Below are 23850 nucleotides of genomic sequence, written 5' to 3'. Positions count from 1 at the left end.
TCTCACACACCCGCACATCCCCTACTTGTTCGCTACACTCGCCAAGGACGTTCGCTTTGGCCGATAAGTGTTGAGTTTGAGAACGTCGCGCTGTTCACGCGTCCTGCCGCGTCTATCATCTTTAATCACGCGCACGGAGTGGCCATATCTGTGTGTCCCAATATGTCACTGCTGCCTTTCCGGCCCACACTCCCCGCTCGACCCAGCACTCCTGCTCTCCCTCACACACACTGGCTCTATCTCACACCCATTCAAATTATCTGCCCAATATTTGGCCCACCAATTAGCGCGGATTGCGCGAAGTCGTGTATTGACGTTTTGCACCAGGCTCCGTCATACCGTCATTTTGTGGGGCGCCATCCGATTGCTACACAGCGCCCGGGCGATCAGGCATTGAATTATAGAGATTTCTAAGAAGTTTACTCACGACCAGCAATGGCAGCAGCTTCCACACAAACTCACTACCGGACCACTTTGCACTGTTGTACTGTGTGTACTTGTGTGCGTGTTTGTGTGAAGATTTCGATTGTCAACTTTCCATTATTTGTCTGGAACACTGCTACTTACCTACTTTACTTACCGCCATCAGCAGGAGGGTTGTAGAAAAATGGCGATTTACTCCACCTTCACCTTTCAGCACGCGTCGCGAATGCTTTGCACAGGGACGTAACGTAATGGATACAAAATTTCGCAGTTTTTTTTGGAAATATTTTTTGGGGTTTAAAATTAATAACAGATGAAGAAGACCGGAACCGCCACACCCCTGGCAACAGAACATGAGCTCGAAGGAGTTAGCCATAGCTCGAAATCGAACACAATAGATTGGTAAATATGCAAATATGAAAAGGAAGAAAAAAACGAACGTGCGCGGAACAAGATTCGGATTGTACTGTCACGAACTCCCAGGCGATCATCCAGTGGGCAAACACATCAAAACAACCGACACAAAAACGGGAAGAATGTTGTTTTCAGCAATTGTTTTGTTATTTGTTTAATGTTTCGATTTTTTTTTCTCACCTCCATTTTCAAATAGTTTCTCGATCTCTCTCTCTCTCTTTCACACACAAACACTCATTACACAACGTTTTTCATCGTTTCTTTCGTTCGCTTTTCGGCAGCACCAATTTTCCGTTCCCCTTTTCTGTCGCTAGTTGTTGCTCTGTGTATGCGTTTGTGTTTGACTACTTTGACAACCCTCTGTGCGTGTGTGAGCGTTATTGTTTCACATTGCATTGGACATTAGATGCCACCCGGCTGCTGCACCGTTTCCAACGGCCTACTTTTTGCATCGTCGTCCGGTTTCCGGGGCACCAGCAGTACTAGGTACACTTGCACCTACCTTTGCTTTGCTGCTTCGCCAATGGCAACGTGCTGTTTCCGTCCAACAATCCAATTCTTTCGGTTACTTGTTGTGAAGGTGGATTTAACAATTTAAAAGTCAGTTTGTTTCAGCTTGTTTAGTTGTTTTAATGTTTCATGTCTTTTCTTTTTTTCTGTTTTACTGTTTTCGTTTCATGTCGCCTGTTCTATGCTTTCGTGTTTTCTTCCTTGCTTTGATTTGTTCTATGGCTTTCCACTTTCAGGGGCTCTGTATGTGTTTGTGTGAGTGTTTTTGTCACTGTGTTTCATCTTTCTTTTTTCACAATTGCTTATTTGCTACCACACCTCCCGCCCGCCAGACGAACAACAAACAAACAGTCCCCAATCGGTTTTATCCATCCCCCAATTTTTGTGTGGTAGGTTTATGTAATTATCATTAATTTAACAATATCTGCGTAGTTCATTAGTGTATTGTTTTAGGAATAATTTGAAACTTTGATTTCGGTAAATACGTTTTGTTTTATTTTTGAATGATTTTATATGTCTTTTTGCGCTTTTCGCGCGCCCCACACACGCATTCGCTCGCGCTTCACCTTTTTTGTTTTATATAACACATTGTGCGAGTGTGAGGAAGTAGGTTTTTGTAACATTGCTTTTGCTGTAAACTTCCGTTTCGGGGTTAGGTTTAAGGTGTTTAATTCGCACCTGCAGTCGTCACCTGCAATCGATAACAAACGCACTGGATACGCACGTACACCACCTTGTTAAAGGGGAGCCAAAAGAACAAAAACAATATCGTCTGCGATGGCATCTCATCGTTCCTCTGCTCTGTCTAATATGTCGGTGTTTTTTCAATATATTTTTTAAGTCTATTTGTGGATCGTTTGGATATTTGTTTTGTAATTTTTCATCTCTGCTGGGTGGTGATAATTTGCATTGAAATCGCTTCGATTCACTCTCTCATCTTGCTCTGTTTGCTGTGGAAAAAGGTGCTGCATCAACGACGTGCGCTACGTTCCCTCTCGACTTTACACCGGCTCTGGGTTTCCCGTTTCGTTCCGTTTTATTTTATTCGCTGGTTGTTTAGTCTGTTTGTTACGTTTTCTCACAACAAAATGAATGAATAGAACTACATCGATGAATATACAGCAAAAGTGATGAAAGTTTTTTTTTGTATATGGTATATGTATATATATATATATAATATATATCGTAGGCTTCGATTCGATTCTCTCGGTTCTCTCTCTCTCTCTCTCTTTGCGCGCTTCCCGCCGTGTCTTGTTTTGCTTGTTTTTTTTTTGTTTTGCTTCTACTATATACTTCACAACACTCGGGCGACCTGTGTCAATAATAATAGTAATAATATAATATACTATATGTTTTTTATCTGTCTTTTTTCTGCATATATATATACTCTATAACCTCTCTCTATATGTATATATGTATATTCTTGTCCTGTCGTTTTGCTAACTTTACTTTATTTTACTTGTTGTTTTTTATATTCATTTTTAGTTGTAAACTGTAGCCGAACGTATGTTTATCGCGATTCCTTGTTTTGTTGGTTGGTTTTCCTTTTTAGTTTTTAGTAGATAATACAATGGTTCATTCATGTTTGATTTGTTTCGTGTTTTTTTCGTGTCGCTTTCTTCTCTTTTAAGTAATATTATTGTAATAGCAATAATTTAGTAACACTTGTATTTTGTTTTTCGTTTAATTATTTAATTATAATTTAATTATTGTATTAGATTTCGTTATCTTGCTTCTTCGACTTATTCTCTTTATTTGCTTTTTTTTCTTCAATTTATACTTTTGAGCGTCTCTCTCTCTCTCTCTCTCTCTCTCTCTCTCTCTCTCTCTATCTCTCTCCTGCTCTCTCCACTTAACCGTTATTTCCTAACACCATATGATGGTCGATATCGTTGTTGGCCTTTTCCTACTCTCAGTTGCACTTAAGGCGGCATTCTTCAACTACTCGCTACTGTTTTGATACCCCACATCCTACCGCGTAAATAATGCAACCTCCTGCTTTTGCTGTACTACATTTTGTACAGTGAATACTTTACGATTCCATCACGCATCAGCCGCTTCCTCGGCCACTTCCGTACACGACGTAACACTATTATTGCATTTGTTAATATTTTAAACCTTAGTAAATGGGCTGACCCACACTGTGTCCACTGTGCCGTTGGGTCCTAACAATGCTTTACGTAACAATGATAACAGAAAACGGAAACAGAAATAGAACCAAAACGTGTCGCAGCGCAAAATACTACTACAATTCAGTAATGCTGTAACTGCACCCTTTCTCTCTCTCTCTCTCTCTACCCCTCTCGCTCTTTTCTCAGTTCAATTGGGTCACCGCTAGCTCTGGTGTACTGGTTCGGTTTTTCGCACTAAGTGTAACCATTCTTCTTACCTATAATGTGCTGCGTGTATCTCGCACGCATCTCCCAACGGCTTGCGCTAAGAAAAGCGTGACGGGGCTTTTGTGTATCACTAGCAAAACGTATGCAGCAAAGTTAACGCTTACTTACACATCTAAACAAAGCAACAAATAACAGCTTCTTCGACTTCTTCCACTTCTTACACCAAAGTTTAATTAGCAACTAAGAATGTAAAAACAATTGCACGCATGTTCGTCTCACGCCCTTGATTTTTGTTCAAAAAGGGTGTAAGCAGCAGCTGCAGTAAACCGTAGTGGCGACTTCTACAGGCAACAGGCAGCCAACCGAAACCAACTAAAATTCTTTAATATGGCAACGTAACACCATTCTTCCCATTTTCCCGTTGCTTGGTGACCTTAAATGTTCGGAAGTGTGTGTCTGTGTGTGCGCACGTGAATTTACGTCTTATTTAATTAGATAACAGATTGGTCTACCCGCCCAAAAAATGAAAAAAAACAACAAACTAATACATCATGCTAAGTAGAATAGGATACTACCAATGGAAATACTGATACTGCGCTCGTCCATGCCCACTATCAGGCTAGCGCTTGGTAAGTTACCGAGCAGAAAGCGAACAGCGACGAAACTCATCACCAGCACCAGGACCCAACAGGGGCATACTCTCTAATCTGGCGTACTATAAATCCTCGCCACAACTCGGTTCCAATCTCACACACCAGCTAATCCTCTAGTGACACATGATTTGCACACCCGACTTTGCACACACGCTCTGCTGCTGCTCTGATACCTGGTTGACTTAGAACGGACAAGATAGTACCCCCTTCGGTCGCCCCTCGGTCTTGCCAAACCTTCCACGCAGGCTTTGGCCTATGGCCGTCTTCCACCAGTACCTTTTAACGATTGTAAATCTTTCACCAACGCCACCGTGTATGCTTGGCCGTCTGTATACAGGGAGCTCCAATGCTTAAGCCATCCGTCCACCACTGTGTGGGCTCGATTGTTTTGTGAGCAAATCTAGGGCGCCATCAGCCGTTACGGCTGATCTCTCAAGCTGTGTGTTTAAACTCCACAACCCACGGCGCATCCCATTTATCACGTTCTAATGCTTCGTACAACAAATCCGCATACATACTCCACACACACACACACCCGGGCCAAACACAATGTGACACACAGTGTGAGATAATGTGGCCGAGGGTGGTCGTACTGCTAGAGAACCCGCAAAGCACACATCACTTTTTTGCTTTTCAACCGGCCCTCCCCGATTGGTCCAATTAAACGTTTGCAGCACATTCTGGCCGCTCTGGCTTTTTAATAAGTACTTGCCCGCAAGGGGATTCTATTAATCAATCTGTCTCGTAGCTCGTAGACTTACCAGTCGATGCCTCTGATCAATCGCATCTTTTCGTGTCGAATGGTCCTCAGTGTTCACTTGGGTGTTCACTCAGGCTGGGACTAAGCAACCAATATGCAAAAGAAATCTTGGAATTTGCTAAGATCTACAAAAAAGGGTCTAGTCTTTTTAGAACAGGGATTTTGTTTGCGCACCAAAAAAAAACATAAGGTTGAAAAAGTTGAATGGCTAATGTGCGAATGGGTGCCACTGTTTACTTATGCGTTAGGATCACCTCGACAAGCTCTGATCTTCACGCTCTCAGGCGACCAAGAGCATCAAGCTTTTCTCCGATCAAGATGCTAATTGAACAGTGGAACAGATCTGGGCGATAACTTCTTCGACGCTTTATAATGATCTCATAGATCTCCAACTCACAGATGATCGATACAGACAGCGTGTCATATGGCTTTGAAAAATGGGAACCTGTTTTTGTTTTGTAAACGCAACTCCACCAAGCATCTACTATGTACAAACGGCTGTGTTAAAACTGTTGGCTTGGTTCCCCTCCGTTGTGATCATCACACGCGGGACCTGTTTTGGTAGTGATTTTGGAGTGGTAGAACTAACACACTAACTACGTGGAACAAACAATACTACGTCTGGCAGGGTTAATTGCTCCGCTCAATACAAAACAAAACTGTCTACTCCTCAGCGAACTGTCTCCGCGAATCTCCGTCATCGATGACGTCTTTATCCCTGTTTTGATGGCGTATTCGCTGACGTCAGGATGTTAGCTGCATCATGTCCCCATTTCGATGCCCGATGTACTAAGATGTAGTAACATCGTCACAACCCCCTTCACCTCGCCATCTACAACGGGCCGGAACCGGAGGAGCATCGTGCATCCGATCGTCGGTGCAATTTCGAGTTCGATTATTGTCATTTCCACAAACCAATCTTCCTTGGGGCCTACGCGCGCTCGCGGGCGGGGACCACACAACTGGGGCGAGAGAAGATTGGTTTAAAATATGGTTCCGGCCGCTGTCGTTGCCATCATCCACCTCGCAAACAACGCTCACAAACATCAAAAACACGAACAGTAATATCAACAACAACAACACCGTCAACCGCCGGAACGTGCCCTCGGGCTCGCGTGGGTCGCGTGTGGTTTGTTTTCCACTGAAACACAACAACAACAGCAAAAACCCAAACCAAATCGTCATCAAATTATCCCCATTTTGACCCACCACCTCGTTTGGGGGGAGAAAGGGTAAAGGAAGAAGTTGGGTAGATAATAATGTCATGCTCATGAAACACGTATTTAACAAGAAATAACAATTAGTGAACATGATATCGATAAATCGGTGACGTCGTCGATGGGGCCCCGCGTAGGCCCTTCTGAGTGTTGTTTCGGGTTTCTTTGGTGATTTGTTGGTTACATGTGTGTGTGTGTGTGTGTCGTAGCCTTTTGTATTCCGACAGTCAATCCCCCGAAGGTGGCCCTTGAACGATACCGATCAAAAGTGTGCAAAAAAGCAGCAACAGCTACACCGCACCGTCATCGTGAAGGGCGCGCGAACCTGCCACATCGATCACGTTGCTTGAGTAGATTCGATTGGGAATGGATGGGCACTAGCGAGATGGGCTGTGGACTGGAAGGCTGGATTCCTTGAATCGAAGCGCGCAATTAGCTAAAGGGCAAACTGATCGCGCACACAAGCATTCCCGACTGACATTTCGATTCTCCGATGTAACGCCCAATGCTGACGGTCTTCCCCCCCTTATCACATCTAAATAATGACCCTCCGGATATTCCTACTCCCGGAGAACCGGGATGAGCGACATTATGATCTTTTCCGAATGCAAATGCCGCCGCCGCGGTCACCATTACGTAGCGCTCGTACGGGTGAGCCTTCCGCAATTGTTGCTGCTGTTACACGCGTCTCATTACATCAACCGCGCTTTGATCGTGTCGTGTCACCTTCCAGCGACGCATTCCACATCACAGCCGGAGACTTTAAACTGCTTCGGCAACACCGGAGAGGATAGGACGGTCGACAGACACCCGCGTTCGAGATAATGGGTGATGGAATTCTTTTCCTTCCTTCCTGCAGGCAAGATAACATACTCACACACACACACACATGCTCAGACGGTGAGCGACAGCCAGTCGCTTGCTGCTGGCGCGCGCAGGGGCACCGTGCAATCCATGCATGGCAAATTTGTCAACCCTTTCTGGGACATCAAGAGAAAGAGCGCGACGGCCAACGATAGGCGAAAACCCCGGGGAGAGCTCCCTTGCATTACTCCCCTTTCCACCATGAGATGAATGGGAGTAGGGGAAGTAGGGGCGAGACTGGAAAGTAAAAATAATGAGTGATAAGCGTCCGAAATGTGCGCTGGCGCCATAATTGTCAACGTCAAGATTATGGGACGCGCTGGCAGCAAAGCAAAAAAGGAAAAAAACAGCGAAGAATAGGGGAGGAATATAGATCGGACAAAGCAACTTCACCCCGTCCCCCATCTAAGCCTTTCCTGCTGGCTATCTTTTCGAGGGGCCACCTACGTCACACCGCAGTCATATGAATGAACATTATCTCACACGCACTTGCCGTATGCCGTGTCCGCTAGCACACTAGCCGGCGTCATGGTGGCCCCAAGGCGGTCCCTCCGCTCGGTCGCCGAATAATTGATTGGGAGACTCTCCCAGCAGGTCCGTACGCGCGCGTCCCACGGCGTGGTGTTGTTGGGAGCGCGGGGTGGATCCCCATAAACAAATAAATCAAACGGGGGCCGTACCAATCGATTGAGTAGTGTATTGGGGAAGCTTAAATACCGGACTATCCTCCTGTTTCTGCTTCTTCCCCGGCGCCCTTGCCACGGGCGTGATGCTAGATGGGCTTAACTAGCGCTGTATAACTCAGGATCTAATTGATCGGTTTGATAAAGTTGATATAAGCCATCTCTCTTCCCATCATCATCATCATCGTCATCATCTCGTGTTCTTGTCGTGCTGTGCTATGGGTGGCCAATGGACTGATCAGCAGACGGGCGCAAGTGGAGTGGGCGCAGACTCAGTCAAAAACTGAGTCTTGCAACAACGACAACAGTCTTGTGGGACCCAAGTCATCCGGCGTCGTCCGAGAATTAGATTAGCCTTCGTAACAATGGCTTCATTTCGGCTGATTCATATGCCCCATCGTCATGCTGCCATGTTCGGCAATTGAAACGAACTCCTTTCCTCGTTTACCTATCAGCAATCGGACACTACTCCGGGTGCGTGTCATGTCGACCACGACTGCGACGGAGATGATGGTCTAGAAGAAGGAAAAAAGTAAGCCGCAAGCTTCGGAACGGCAAGATCGTATCACCGGAAGAGTGGCCTTTTTTTAAAAAGCAAACATGCGTTCAATGCTTCACCGCATCATCACGGCCAGACTTCAACATGATGGTGCTGTGTGCGAGTTTCGATTGATTATTGGGCGATGGTGGCGCACTATAAGGGCTTAGTTTTTCCTAGCAGACCCGCAGCGAGCCCGAGCACAACTGGTAATAACTACAGGCGATATCGAGGAACATTAACAGCAAAAATGATATTCGCCTACTGGGATTGCTGTATCCCATCCCAAACCTCCAAAAAACGGCACACCGAATAACTTCTTTCCCTATCGTCTCAATATTCTGGCGCGATCTACTGCTTAGCAAACAAAACAATCCCGATCGGGTGACAGTGTCGCCGTCTATTGTTTTACTAGAGCTAGCTGACTTAGATATGATCCTACATCCTACGGGGTCGAGTACGACTCAGTAGACGGCGGGGGGAATTAAAAGCGACATTAAACTCCGAACCGAAGATAAAAAAAAACATACCTACACGATGCCATGCGCGGAACGGATAATAATGATATTGCATACGGGTTGGCTCTCCTGGCCCTTTCTCCCTGCCCCCCTGCCCTCATCTTACTTGATCTACACCAATTTTCTGTGCTACAAATTTTCCACAGCCACCACTGTAGGGACCTGCCCTACGGCACAACAGTATCGCACGATATTGCCTAGCGTTATTGCCACTGTGTCACGCTCTGATGACACTAAAAACTCAGTAATACGGGCCTCTGGAACAATTGTGCACACACACAACGATACACACACACACATGTTCGATCATCTAAGTTTACGCTTTTGTTCTGCTGTCCAACTCCCTCGGAACCCCTGCACCATGCGCGACATGCTTTACACGTGTTTCGTATTACATATTCTGTGACCAAACGATCGATCCCGCGTAATTACCACTTTAGCGATCAAATTGATTCATTTAACGATATTTGTCGTGTGTGTGTGTATGTTACATGCTTTCTTCCTGACGGGCTCATAGTACTTACAAGTGATAGATTTCGGTTCGCTCATGCCTCTGCCTTTGTCCATGCACTTTTGATACGTTTTTCAATACGTTACAACAGACTGTTGGGGTGCGCTTTTCTGCTGGCTGCTTGTATGATGGAGATGATGACGCTGCTGCTGCTGCTGCTGCTGCTGCTGGTGATGAAGATGATGATGATCTTGTTGAAGATGATGAGGCTGATGTTGTTGTAGCAGCAGTTCCGCCAGCGGCTGTATCGGTTCGACCGAATCCTGCTGCTGCTGCTGATGCTCCCTAGTAAAAGTAGTAGTAGTAGTAGTACCGACCACTAGTAGCTACGACTCGAGCTTCACGTTCGTTTCGAGCGCAAACTGGAGCTGCGTCTGGAGCCGCTTGTTCTCCGCCAGCAGCTGGTTGATGCTTTCTTTTAGCTGCAGGTTCTCCAGCAGTATCTGGTCCTTCTCGGCAAGGCACTCGGTCAGCTTGTCGCTGGTGTCTTTCAACCGCGTAATGTACTCGCACGCTTTCGCCAGGATGCCGCCCTTCGACAGGTTCTCGCCCTGGCCGCCATTGTTCTGCTTGTTCTGCGTCTCGGACGACGGGCTGTTCATGTGCTCGGCGGGGATGATTTTGTTCAGCTCGTGGATCCAGTTGTTGATTTTGTCCCTCCGCCGTCTCTCGATCTCGTTGTGGTTCGCCCTTCGCCGATCATCGCGCTGTTGCTGTGAGTGAGAACAAGTGGAGAACCGTCAGCGAAAAGTGGTATTTTGGGGTTGTTTTTTTCGTTAGAAATGTAAGAAATGATTGAACTTGATTAACGATCCACAACCGAAACGACCCACAAAAGTATGCCATTCTGTGGTTTTGATAATCGTGTACTGTGATGATGATGGTATCAACCGTTCCACGACGTCGATCACGTTTTTCCAGCCGCTTCTCCCATTTCTAATCGACTTTGTCAACGAGCCCGCACGTTCAAAAAAACGCCCTCCCAACCCTCTGATAATGCTGATTGATGCCAACGGCGGCCCGGCTTGCCTACGGCATAATCTAGCAGCCCATCCACATCCCATTTATTACTATCGGTACCGACGCACACCAGCCCAAACCACCGGATCTGTGTATGTGTGTCCTTTTGGTTCCGTTGTACAGTAACTCCGACCAGCAGCCCTAGCCAACCCTAAGGAGGTGGTGTGGTGGAGAAGCGAAGAGGACCACCACCAGCCACCAGCAAGCTTTCCTTCTCCTCGTGCCACTTTTGGCGCAAAAGCGCAACCGCAACGCACCACCCCTATTGCGCACTCCTCCTAGTCACTGTCGCTGACTGGTCATTTATCTCCAGCGCGACTTGTGCGACATGCGATTTTTTTTTGTTTGTTCGTTCGTTTTCGTTGCTGTTTCTCGCACTATTTCATTCACCTTGGCGCGACATCGATGCATACGCGGGCTGCGTGGTTTTTATGCGCTCTTTTGATAGTGTATTGAGCTGAGCGAGCGCGCGCGCGACCACCAACGGCCGATGCCGCCGATCGGCAAGTTCAAATAACCAGTTTCGGTTAGTACCGGAGGAGAGTCCTCGTCGTCATTGTCGACACCGTCGCCGTGCCCGGGGGCGGCAAAAGGTAGTGAAGCCCAACAGCAACAAAAAAGCACTACTGCTGCAGCTACTACTACACACGCACACACACACACAGGTTGGCATGGTCGGCATGGCCCCCCTTGTGCCCCCAGACGCGTGGTACGTGTTCTTGACGAGATCGATCGGATAGATCTACTCGCGCGTTGCGACTACCAAGATGGTGGCGACTCGTTCCACTAGCGACCTCTCTGCATGGACGGTATGTTACTGTATGCACCTGTATGTGTGTGTGTGTGTGCGAGCACGCATGGCAGTCATTTACACTCCCGGCGAGTGGAAGTAAATCGTTTGATCGATCGGAAGCAGGCTGCCGGCTGGCAAGCCAGTGTGTGACAGTGGTGCTGGTTAATTGCTAATTAATGCCCTGTGTCGCGCGCACCGTCACCGGTCTAATCGAAAACGTCAGAGGTTAAAAGGCCACCCCAGGGTGGAAGGGTATCAGGTGTGTGCGCGTGTGACAAGTAACCGAAGAAATATAGAACGAGGTAGCTTAGACACCGCGACACCTCCAACTGCCTGCGAAAGGGCCAAAGGGAGAGGGAGGAGGTCGGCCAGGGCGTGAGAATACACGACCCGTGTACGCCTTCACCTCCCCCCAGGAGGCCCTATGCCGAAACTTCTGACAATCTTGAATGACCCCGTACGAGCGAACCATTCTTCTTCCAGCATCTCCAGGGTGCAAACGGGCAAGAGAGAAAGAGAGAAAGGGAGAGGGGAAGTGAGACCCTCTGATTAGTCGATAGCCTTGAACTTTATCGATGCATGCAATTGGGAGGTGCGTGCGGGCGTGCGTGCAGCCTGCTTCAATAGAAATCGAATGTAGCAACCGCGTGCGCTGCTTCAGAAGAATTCCCAGCAAATTGCTTGTGCTGCTGCTGGTGCTGCTGCTGCTGCAAGCGATCTATCTAGGTCCGACCGGGAGAGGGACACTAGACGTCCGGTGACCAGACGCGGCACCATTCTCTGCCGAAGCGTGTATTCTTGGGCTCCTTCTTCGTGGGTCACTACCAACCACCCCAACCACCATCACCGGCGGGGTAGGTCATACCGGTGACTTTCGCTTTACGTCGTCGGCTGATGTTGATGTTTTAATTATTCATGTCAAGGTTCGCACAGTGTGAGCGGTTGCGAGCGCGCACGCGCCCGCCTGCGGTGCTGCAAGCTCCGGTGGGCATCGGAGTGGCATGGAAACAAATCCAAACAGGTGAATGAATGAGCAGCAGAGCGCACACTTGTAAGCTATCGGAGGGCACCGCGACATCTATCTGCGGGGCTGCCGCGGGTCAAAGGGTTTGCACGAGGGTAAGAACGTTCTTAACTCCACGGCACATCACCCGTCCCCATCGTGCGGGGTGAACTTTAAGCTATGAGCTGCTCATAGGCGATAGGATCGGTCAGACGACTTGATTGAGCGTAAAAAGGGATAGGTTAGCTTGTATTGATCGGTAGGGTGTTGTTTTGCAGTTCGTTCACTATTGAAGGATTTGTTGGAGACATTCACAAATAAAAATGATTCATATGTTCAGCTGCTGCTCGAAAGTTCGCGGGCTTTTGCTCAGTTTACTGATATCGCAGTCAAAATTTCAGTTACTGGGATTTCGATTATTATAAACCCAGATGCAAGGCAAATATTTTGGAGTGTTGATGATAAGATTCAACCACACACATACATACACACGAAAACAGCATCTCGTCAGAGAGATGATGACTCGTTGGTTCCAATTTTGCATGACAAGGTAGGCGATTGACGGTGTATACAGTAGTGATAAGACTTATCAACTCCACGTGTATGTGGCTTGTCATCGTTGGATTATTTCTTGTAGCGCCACAATACTGCCAGCCTTTTTCCTGCACAAACAATGGAAATAAGGGGGTAATCACACTCCGAAAGGTAGAGCAGCAGCGGAAATAATTTATCCAAAGGGTTTGCGGCGCGTGTCTCATTTGCATCCTTGCTACATGTGCGCAAATTATTAAATTATTCTTAAATGCTACAGACTTACTCAACTCATATCTCACCAACGGCCTCGGTTAATGGCATAGAAACGTTGATCCACTGTCACTCGATCACCAAGAGCCTGTTGTGCTCTTCGATGCCCTGACGTCCTAGAACCATCGAAAAATGGACACAATTACCAAGGGGCGCACAAGCGTGCGGCACCCGCTAAACACCGGAAAACCCTGACAGTCGATTAGAGCAGCCTGATGGGGTGGCGTGTGGCCACCCCGTGTGGCACTTTGTAGATAAGCAAAAGGGACAGTTGAGGGAGGCGATCATGGGCGCCGGACAAAACCAGATCACAGCCCAAAACAGTCCAAGGATAAATATTCCATCCTGGGGCTCCCCCGTGCGGGCCCTATCTTTCGCTCCACTGCCTCCGTTGCCCCCGTCCCACATTGTGATATTAATAGTGAAGCTCGTTAAGCAGCAGGTAGCGCCTTGCTGTGATCGCGTTGCCACGCCGGTATTGCGCCGCGCGCGACAACGGTTGCGCGGCTGCTGCGCTGGCTCACATTGTTGCGTTATCGTCCGTGCTTTTTTGCATGTCTGATGTAATGCGACAATCATACGCCCGGGGCCGACTCCCTGCCTCCATTTTCCGCGTGGAACGGACCCTCCCTGAGGACCGAGCACCCATCGGGCGGCGTAAAGTGAAATCGTATTGTGAGGTTTTTTGTTCGATCAATCTCACTGCCCCGTGGACGCTAACACGAATTTGTACAGCGAATTAGTACGGGTCCACTAAAAACGTTTTATTTGCTCTAGATCGGATGGGAAGAGCGGGAGTTTGAGTGGGCAAGGTGTACAGGTAACAGCATAGCAGCAACATAACCTTCTAATGATAAATGGTGGCACCATCGTGTGGTGGCGATCGCCGCGAAGGGGTGAGATCGAGCTGTCAGCAAAACGATTAGGACAGATCAGTTGAAAAGCCGATGCATGAGGTCGGCGAGAGAGAGAGAGAGACGCAAAGGGCCACACTCCAGCTATAATATGATCGCCACCGCCTCCACCAACTTCGCAGCTCAAACTTCCCCTCACTATCCGTGTCTTTCATCCCTTTTCCGCAGAAATTACGAACGGCCGTAGTGCCTCCCTGCTCGCCTGCCACTAGGGCGCGATGATGATGACAGTGACAACGACCAAAGCCGTACGATAATGATAATTTGAATATCAACAATACAATACCATCTCTTCCCCTATCTTTCTCTCTCTCTCTTTCGGTGCAGTTCCGTCCGTGGTTACAGTTTCCCTTCGGCTCAATCTTTGCGGCGGGCAGTTTTTCCTACCCCCTACGGCAGGGGACTGGCCACATCTGTTTACGAACCGTGTGTGCGGGGGAGGGGGTTGTGTGGCAAAAGTATAATTTTTCGTTTACGTAAGTCCCCCTCACGCGCTCGTGTGTGGAAACGCGGCCTCGCGGCCACCGACGCACATACACACACACACACGCTTTACTGTCACCAAGGCCAGTGCTTTGATGGACAAAAAAAATGGAAGCAGCAAATGTTCTTGATAACAGACACACCGAGGGCGCGAGCGCAACGGTTCGGAGGGTTCTTGTTTCGCACAGGCATGAGTCCGGGTTAGGCCACATTCTTGGGCACAACCCCTTACACCCGCCGCTTTTGGCTTTCCCCGCTGTTGGGACATCCCCTACTGCGAGGGACAGGAAATCGAGGCTTTCCGATACGCATGACGGTGGGATGATTTGATTGTGGTAAAGGCGTCTTTTTTTGTTGCTTCTTATTTTGCAACTTGCAAACGACACTCGAAGGCGGCGACTTGGGACCTTGCGACTTGACCGGGTCGCTTCGGTTGCCCAATGCCCGTACCGTCCCAAACCCTGCTCCGGATCAGGATGATGATGACGATGAGAAGAAAGTGTTTTAACACTCCATTGCAGATAAGATAAGGATAAGAACGGACAAACACCAACCAAACAGTGGCCCGTTGGCCGGTGTGAGTGTGCGCGGCGTCCACCGACGTGATGGGTCACGCATGGCAAGCGTCAGGGCACATTCTTCGAGGTTACACACGCTACCGTGACCGCGTTTGGAGTGGGCGCAGCGCACATGCTCAGCCGATGCTAAAGCTAAAGAGGTTGCCCAGCGTGCTGCAGTTCTGTTTGTCACCCACTTTTCTTGAGTGTGCTGCAGGAGCTAGCTTCTTGACTTGGGCTAGTCGGAATTTCCACCCTCGCCCTCGTGCATTCATAGCTTTGAAGGGCTCTCTCACTCGCGTGAATCACACTCTTTGGGCTGTTGTCACTTACCTTTCGATTTAGGTTCGTGTCACCGTTGCAGTCGGAGGATCGCTGCACCCCCCGGACACTGTTGGCGGAGCGGGACTGTTTCACGTTGTCGTTGTTTTTCTTAAACACTAGAAAAGAGCCTGCGGGTACGAGAAAGGGAGAGAAAGGGAGAGAAAGTGCACTATTAGTGGACGGTTCACCGCGAGAAGGATCGCGCACACAGACGGAGACAATAATAAAACAAACAATAACAATACACAACCATTCACACATACACACTACAAACAATAAAGAAGCAAGACATTTCTTTTACGGGCAAGAAAGATAACAAAATGTTATAAACTACTCGAAAACAGAAACAAAAATGCATAAATACACACACAAACACACAAATACACACGCATAAAAAGAGAAGGAAACGGAAACGGAACAGAAAAAGAACACTAAAAAAAAGAAAGAAACAAAACAGTAACACAAAAACAAACAAACAAACAAAACAAAGGTTTCAATTTACATTGACTGGGATCGTTGCTGGAGTTTGTTAGCGTTGGGTATGGACTAGCTGGAGATCCTGTGATAAAATTAGGTGAATCTAAACTGTCTGCCACTTGTATTAATCTTAGTGCGAGCATTCCTGTGAGAGATGGAGAATGAAGAAAGAAAGAAGAGAACGGAAAGAAAAAAAAGGGGAAAGAAAAAAAATAACATGAGAAATTACTGGTCCATCAACAACACGCAAACGTGAAACACGGGTGACACGGGTGGTGGTGCGCTGGTGTAGTGTAAACGGCTAAAGGATAGTGGTAGGAAAGTTAGTGGCGGGAGGAGAGATGAAGATGGGGAAGAAGTAAAAGCGAAAACTCAATACCCGCTCGCTCTCGTACCCCCTAATCAGTAACTAATTGAAAAAAAAACTTGTTTTGCCTTTTTCTTTTGCTTTTTTATAGGTTGAAAAATTCGTTCCAACGACCAGTTATGTTAAACTAGTTATTTGTAATTAATCACTCGTTGCTAGTAATAACTGTATAATGACAGCTGTTGAAAAACATCTTGTAAGTTTTGAAAAATTCAATTCAATTCAATCAACCAATGATATTTATTTTTTTTACTAGGTTCTTTTACACATTTGATTTGATATCAGAATCACATGTAATTTGTAATTACAGTGAAAGCTCTCTAAGGTGTAATCTCTTCAAGCAGAATTATTTAAGATGAACATTTTGATGGTCCCGCCATATTCCATACATGTAATATCTCTTCAAGATTAATATCTCTCTTAGGTGAATATTCTCTAAGTTTCATATGCAATTTGATAGCCTTAATTCTCTAAGGCTGAAAATGCACGAACCGATATTTCGCGGACACACAATTCCGCCTGCTGCCAAACCCTTGTACAAACTGTCAACAGCATTTTTTTCAAACTGTCACATCCGTAGGTTCCGCATGCGGAATTTTTGGCCAAAAAAGAATTTTCAAAGATAGTTCACAAAAATATTGGTTCAAGAATGCCTGGGTTTTCTCGTGGTTGTCTTGGGTACTTCTCATCTTGGATCTCAACATGCATATCTCTCTAAACTGACGGTCCCTTGAAGATTCAACTTAGGCATTGGTCTAATGCTGTTGGGCGCAACATTGTTGCTCAGAAACATATCGCTGAGGTGGTCTATGAATATTGCTGGCAACAGTTCGATTTGACATTGTATAGCGTCAAAAAGTAGGGCAATGAACAGCTCAGAGTTTATTTTGTATCATTCACTTGCTGCATAAAGTGTTGGAATAATAATATATAGACCAAAAAATGTATTACAAATGCTTAAATTCCATATTTAGCGGATGTCAACAAAACGCACACTGTTGCTGTGTCATTTCATACACGCGATTACCATGACCAAGGTAAACAGAAAATGTTGCCAAACAAAAATCAAATTGGTTTGAATTTGGTCAGCAGCAAAGTTGCGCTAGCTCTTCTATACATTTTGTCAGCAACAATGTTGCGCACAACAAGATCAGACCATTGCCTTACTTGACTCTTTCTTCTGGGAAGTTAACTTTACAGAAGAGGAATTGGACTCTATGGCACCCTTTTTGAAAAGGCTCATTGGAAATTCCTATTGGGTTTATCCAAAAAGGATGGTCGTAAGAAAGAGTCCAGAAAATGTTCCACAATTATGAGAACTTCAGGACAATCCCGTATTTTATCTAGTTACTTGAAATTATTCTTTAAATTATTATTTTACTATTCTCAGACGACTAGTTACTTCTAGCTATTCATTATTAGTAATCTACTTTCGTTATTTACTTATTTTCAAATTTCCCATCCTTTAGTTTCTACATCCCGGACAGCAAACTAGAACCCATCCGGAAACACAGAGACACACACACTGTCGACAATTGTTTCGGGGCTATTTTTGCGCCTGTTAACACGAGCGAACCAAACCAACAATTGCTCGGTCCTTCGATAATCTCACCACACGAACAGGCGAGTGGAGGCAATATAAGTTATTGCTGCGACGCATAGCGCTCAAATGTGCGCGCAGCGCAGGGCGGCGCACGCTCGCCACGATATGATGTTGCAATAAAACCCCACTGCACCGCAGCAACCCCTTCCCGGCAGCCTGCCCTCCGCTTTTCATGCAGAGGACAGTCACCTTCTGGGTGGGGCGGGTAGGAAGAAGGAGACGCATGGTGTCGCCACCTGTTTTTATGGTGCACTGGTCTGGTGGCTGATAAAGTAACGCACATGCCGCACATGAGAGCGACAAAGCGGGTGGGGGTGCCGGCGGTGTCGTAGCGTGTAACGAGACGATGGCCCATGGTGCACGGTGGTGCCCGTCCACAACACCAACAAACGGGTGCTGGGTGACCGAAATTCTTGCTGACGAGTAGTGCCGGGACACGGTTCTTGCCCTTAGCCGACCGGTGGGTTCACTTTCATTCTCGTGTGTAGTTGGGTGGGAACTAGGGGTGGGGGAGGGTGTGAGCCAGAGGGCTGGAGAGATGCAGTGCATCTCGGAGGTAGGTTGAGTTGCATAGGAGATACGAGGGATAGCGGGATTGTGCGAGAGCAAGAGAGATAGAGCGAATGAGCGGGAAACGTGTATGGTGTTGACTGTGCTTTAGGTTGTTTATGTGTGGGGGACGTGCCGGTGGAAGCAAACGCAAATGTACCATCGTTTTTCACTGTAAACTGTAGGTCATCGTCGATATGTGAAAAATCACCTGCAAGAGAGAGAGAAAGAGGGAGAGAAAGAGCGATAGAAACAAATAAGAAAGAAAGGAAAACATTAGACATTTGACGCGCGTGCACGCCTACTGCTGCTGCTCCTTAGCCACAACACTTACCAAGAGTATTGTCCTCGGCCATGCTTATCAGGTCGTCACTGTGTGGGTTCATTTTTGCGTTTGCCAGTTTGGTATCGCCATCGTGCGAGGTCGTCATCGGTGCAGCGAAGCGTCGAGGGAGCGTTAAAATAGCAACAACAAAAAAAGGAATAAAAGAAAGGAAGAGAAACGATAACGATTAGAACGCTGGCTCCATCTCAGTCTCTGTGTCACTTTCACTTTCATCGTTCAGTGGCGAAACGTTAAAAGAAGGCAAGGAGGGCAAGAATAGCGACAAGAATGCGAGGCGTATGCCGTCTAGCACGCAAAAGGTAAGATTGTGGAGCACAGCATGCAACGGATGGCAAAATGACGCATCCGCGACAGGCCAGCAGAATCGAGTACGCTCTTGGAGCACTTTCTATAAGGTTTCAAGAAAACATCCCCAAACGAGGGCTGCCACTGTGCTGTGTGGGCATCCCTTTTTTCATAGTTTCGCACCCACCCGTGCCTATGGTCGCAGCCTCTGCGGTCTGCTAGCACGGAGGGAAGCGAACGGAACACGTCTTGCTAGAGCTGGGGAGGCAGAGAGAGAGAGAGAGAGGTTGATACTATTTTCAGTGCCTCTCAGGCGGTAGTGCAAAAAAAAGCAACCTCCCGTTTGATATTGCACTTGCACTTGCAACAAACGACACAGAAACGACACCCACACTGCTTACCGTTCGTCCATCAAAGACACAAAGGGAACTACTATACAGACACACACACACACGGACACGGACACGCAAACAAACACACTAGAGGGTGGAAAATTCGGCACACATTTTTGCTCTACAACACCATCGATGTGTGTGGGTGGCTGCTGCTGTTGGGTGGTGACGAGGGTGGTGCGCCTTTGATGTTGCGATGGATTTTTCACTTTACGCTACGAACGAATTCAAACTAAACGCACACCAAGCACAGTGATTTAAGGGGGGGGGGGCGAACAAAGGGGTGAACAGTTTTGGAACTTTTTCTCGGCCTGCTTGGTCGAAGAAACGAAACCAACGCAAACGCCACCGAAAAAAAGCCAACACCTACTACGCGGGGGGGTACGTTAGTTAGTTGTTTGCGAAACGCCAAAAAGCGAACTCTTCACTGCTCTGCGATGTGTGATTCTGTGCAGTGTGCAAGGCGTAATCATAGCGAACTACAAATAGGCAGAGACCGAGAGAGGGAGAGAGAGAGTGAGCGTTTGAAAACAAGAACACGCTCAAGGAGCAAAAATATCCCCCGCGACAGCTCTCTTTGCCCATCTGTCTGTCCCATCCACCTGTGTGGGATGAAAATTGCAGAAAACAATTCGTCTCTCTTCCTACTGTCGCTGTGTGAGTGTGTGCTTGGGAAAACAATCGGAAAAATGCTCGCTCTCGTAGGGGAGAGAGAGAAAGAGAGCGAAAGAGCGTAAGCACAAGTTGTACGACGACGCGCGGAAGGGCGGCCAGTTTTGTTGAATGAAAGGATGCTTCCCACAATTGGGACTGTTGTTTGGGGTGTGAAGGAGCGGTGGAAGGTGCACAGGGAAAACTGTTTTGCATCTCTCTCGCTCTCTCTTACCCTGCCTACCACTGCGGTGGGAGCGGTGGGGAGCTGCGTGAGCGTAAAAAGTGCGTGAGCACGCTTGAGTGGGAGGAAAATTGAGCAAAAGTTGGTCGAGGGAAGCAAAAAAAACACGCGCGTGTGTGCGAGAGAAGCACAAACACACTCACACAACGAAAAGCAAAATCAAAAAAAAAACACAAAAATGCACTAAAACAATTGAAGCAATAGTACACACAGCACCGCTCGCGAAACGGGTGGAAAATTATAGGGATTGGTGGGTCGGGCACTTTTCATCTCCCCTTCTACGTTCCACCCACACACATACACACACACACACACAAAGATACTAGAACGGGGGTTCTTCGCTCGGGGTTTTTGTGCTCGGGCTCGATGTGGCCACCAACCTGCCTCCTCCCCCCGTCTCCACTCCTTTGGACGCGCGTAATCAATAAATCCGTGCGTGGAAATCGCCGTGGGGGGGAAGGTTTCGCCTCGCCATTCGTCGTTTCTTGCCGCCTTTAATGCACTCTCGTCGGGGTTCGTCGGTTTGCAACCTTATTAATTACCTTATTTCTAAGCAATCTACATCGTAGTCGAGCTTATTCATGATGAGGGCCGTGTTTTCCGCTGCTCGCACAGGTAACCCAGGAACACACCGACACACACACACGCACGCACACACACACTATACAATCACGCAAAAGCTGCTGGAACACCTACTCTGGGGCATCCCTTTTCACAATCACAAACACGCACGCACGCACGCACGCACACGCACTCGTTCTTTCGGTGGAGCCACCCAGCCTTTTTCGGTGGCCACCCGTTTGAGGAGGGCACTACCACCTTTGGTGGGACGCTTTGACGGACGCTTGTGGCGGTGGCGTTGGCGTTCCGTTTGGCCAACTCGGGTACGTCCTGTTTGTGCTACTGCTACTACAACTACTACTACCACTACTACTATCACTGCTGCTCCTGCTGCTGCTGCTTGTGATATCCCTTGTCGTGCGTAGTCGCGTGTATGTGACACTCTCTCTCTCTCTCTCACTCTCTGACGGTGGTAGGCTCTCTTCCCTTGGTGGGGCTTTTGTGCGTTACTTGCTGATTGTACACTTTTCGGGAAAATTGTATTTTCCTTTTCCTTTATGCCCAAACCTTCTCGTACCAAACACTAACTCACACACAGAAACACGGGAGCGCGGGCGCCCTTCACTCAAAATGCTCTTCCGTTTATTTCCTCCCCCCCTAAAACTGATCACTTTCTCTCTGTTCTAACAATTTTAGCATATACACACACACACACTCACTCGGAGGGAAAACGGCTCGTCGCCGTCACACTTGTTCGCTTCGCTTTATTTTCCCCCAAACGTGGGGCGAGCAAAGATGCACTGTCCCGACCCGTGCGCGACGAGTTCGTCCTTTTGACTTATTCTTCTCCTTCTTTTTGTGTTGATGTTCTCACAAACTTCACGCACGCACGCACTTTGTTACTGTGGACGCGTCAAATCAATCGTTTGTTTGTAAACTACAGAACATAACAATCGTTCCGTTTGATTGATTTTTCTTTTCTTGTCTTGTCGGGGTCGGGAAAAATGTGTGTCTCTTGCTTTGCTCTGTGCCCTCTGCCCTTAAGGTTGGGCTTTTTCGTGACACGCGCCTTTCGCCACCCCCTCGCAAAACAACAACCTGTCAAATTTTGTGTCGAGAAATGGCGCTCTCTTGCACTTTCTCTCGTTCTCCCCCTTTTTGTACGCTCTCGCTCTCTCTCTCTCTCAATCGCGGGAGCGCAGAGGGTGGAGAAGACGTAGTTCAGCGAAAGGGGATAAACAAAAACAAAACGCCTCCTTTGCGCACGGCAGTTTGACAGTTCTTTTGGTGAGTAGGCCAGAGACCGCGCGAAGGCTGTAGCTTGATGCTGTGCAACGTGACGTCACCAAAAGGGACGGGAAACCGTTTTATCGAGACGGAAATTCACACTTTTTGCTGTCCGGCAAAGGAGACGGAGAACGGTGAATTTTGCCCACCCACCTTGCTCGTGTTGGGAATACCTTGCCGTTGCCGCGTGCTAACCGGGTTGCGCTGAGACTGGGTTTAATTTACGCGTGCAAGGGAAAAAAAACCCCTCCGGTTCGCGCTAATTCAAACCGTCGCTCGGTAACCGTTGGCAACTGCCTACTGTGTGGCGCTGACAGCAGTGCACCGGACGTTCGCACACTAACTAGCGAGCTGCCGCTGCTACTACTACTGCTGTCCCGCGAGGTGTCTACCCCGAAAATGCAAAGATTGCGAGTAGAGCGAAATATTCGCCCCTGGCGTGCTCTGTTGTAAAGGCCGTTCAGACCTGCAGGTCGTGAATCACTCAGCTTTTATTTCTTTCACACAAGCGTTCACGTTCACGTTCACGCGCAATACACTCGCGAATACTAGTCGAGCGCGCGCGAGATATCACACACCAACGAATCGACCCAGAAGTGCACTATATGTGTGTATTTGTATACCGGGCACAAGATTACGTTTTTTTTTTTTGCTTTGTTTTTGGCAACACGTAAAATTCGCAAACTCTCTTGCGTGCGATTCGCGTTCGCTGCTGCTAAACCTGCTGCCCGCCACCAAGCGCGCGTGAGAGCGTATGCTGGGCCGCGCAAGCAACGGAAAGCAAGTGGAAGAGAAAAACAAAGTACGGCACACGAAACGGCGAACGGAGCGATGTTTACTGCGCGGCGGTGCGTAACTGAATGAATGTGGCCGCGCATTTGTTGATATGGGAGCCTCCGCGCACTTCTGAGCGTGAGCCCGTCATATTGTCGCGCTTACGTCGAACGTGTTGCTTCGCCGCCGGCTAGAGAGCGCGAGCGTATACACGCGGACGGGACGGGCGGAGTAAACAAACACACGAATCAGCTGCACGCACGCACACACACACACATACACAGTCAGAGACACTCAGCGGGCATCGCAGCTACCCGCATCCACCTGCCTGCACCAGTGTTTGTGGGTTGCGTTGCTGGGTTTGTCAATGGAAGGGCGTCACGGAGAGGGCGACGGACGGCACGAGCACGTGCGACGGCGACGGGATGTAGCGATAGTCGCAGACAGACAGAAGACGGATCGTCAGACACAGTGCATAGCTACAGAGCCCGCATAGGAGAGGGTACAGTGGTGTACCAATTTTGGCACCGATGGACATGGTTGGGAATTTATGAATAATATATTCGAAAGTAATTGTTTACATGGGCTCATTAGCAGAGCAATCAATGATTATTTATAATTAAATATTTGTTTAATAAGTACGAAGGTATATTGAAAGGTATATTTGTTTGCTATTATCTGATTTCCTGCGAATTAATAATTATTTTGGTATTCCTATAAATGGGCCTGCAAGGCAGAGCGAAGACGTTATCTGCATCTTATCGTTCCTAAAACGAGGCACCCATTATCGGGCTGTAGGTTAAAGCTGTAGGTAAGTCATAGATCGCCAGCTCCATATAACGTTGGACTTACCGACAGACTACGATTGAAGCTAAAGAAAACTATGCTTTTAATGTATGTACTGTATATTTCATGAGTTCAATCAATCCTCGCATTTATAATATGTATAGTACAAACATTGTTGTACAACATTAAGCAATTATGTT

The 23850-nt window shown here is 47.6% G+C and overlaps 1 protein-coding gene across 5 annotated transcripts; it reads right to left on the bottom strand.

Moving 5' to 3' along the window:
- Nucleotides 1-1486: 1486 nt before the first annotated feature.
- LOC120895188 (upstream stimulatory factor 2-like) lies at nucleotides 1487-22987 on the bottom strand. Of its 5 annotated transcripts, none has more exons than XM_040298305.1 (6): nucleotides 20785-22971; nucleotides 18659-18696; nucleotides 18485-18535; nucleotides 15831-15950; nucleotides 15338-15456; nucleotides 1487-10143 (listed from the first exon to the last, which is right to left on the bottom strand). In XM_040298305.1, exons 1-6 carry the CDS (start codon nucleotides 20823-20825, stop codon nucleotides 9757-9759), a joined length of 756 nt encoding a protein of 251 aa, XP_040154239.1. In that variant the 5' UTR covers nucleotides 20826-22971; the 3' UTR covers nucleotides 1487-9756. The 5 variants fall into 5 exon arrangements, with proteins under 5 accessions (XP_040154239.1, XP_040154253.1, XP_040154247.1 ...); XM_040298319.1 differs by lacking the exon at nucleotides 20785-22971 and adding an exon at nucleotides 19718-19810; XM_040298313.1 differs by lacking the exon at nucleotides 20785-22971 and adding an exon at nucleotides 19357-19711.
- Nucleotides 22988-23850: the final 863 nt, after the last annotated feature.

Source organism: Anopheles arabiensis, chromosome 2 (genome assembly GCF_016920715.1).
Source record: "Anopheles arabiensis isolate DONGOLA chromosome 2, AaraD3, whole genome shotgun sequence".
NCBI classification, from domain to species: Eukaryota; Metazoa; Arthropoda; class Insecta; order Diptera; family Culicidae; genus Anopheles; species Anopheles arabiensis.
Note: the sequence above shows the minus strand (reverse complement) of the source record. Positions and strands in the feature narration are given on the sequence as shown.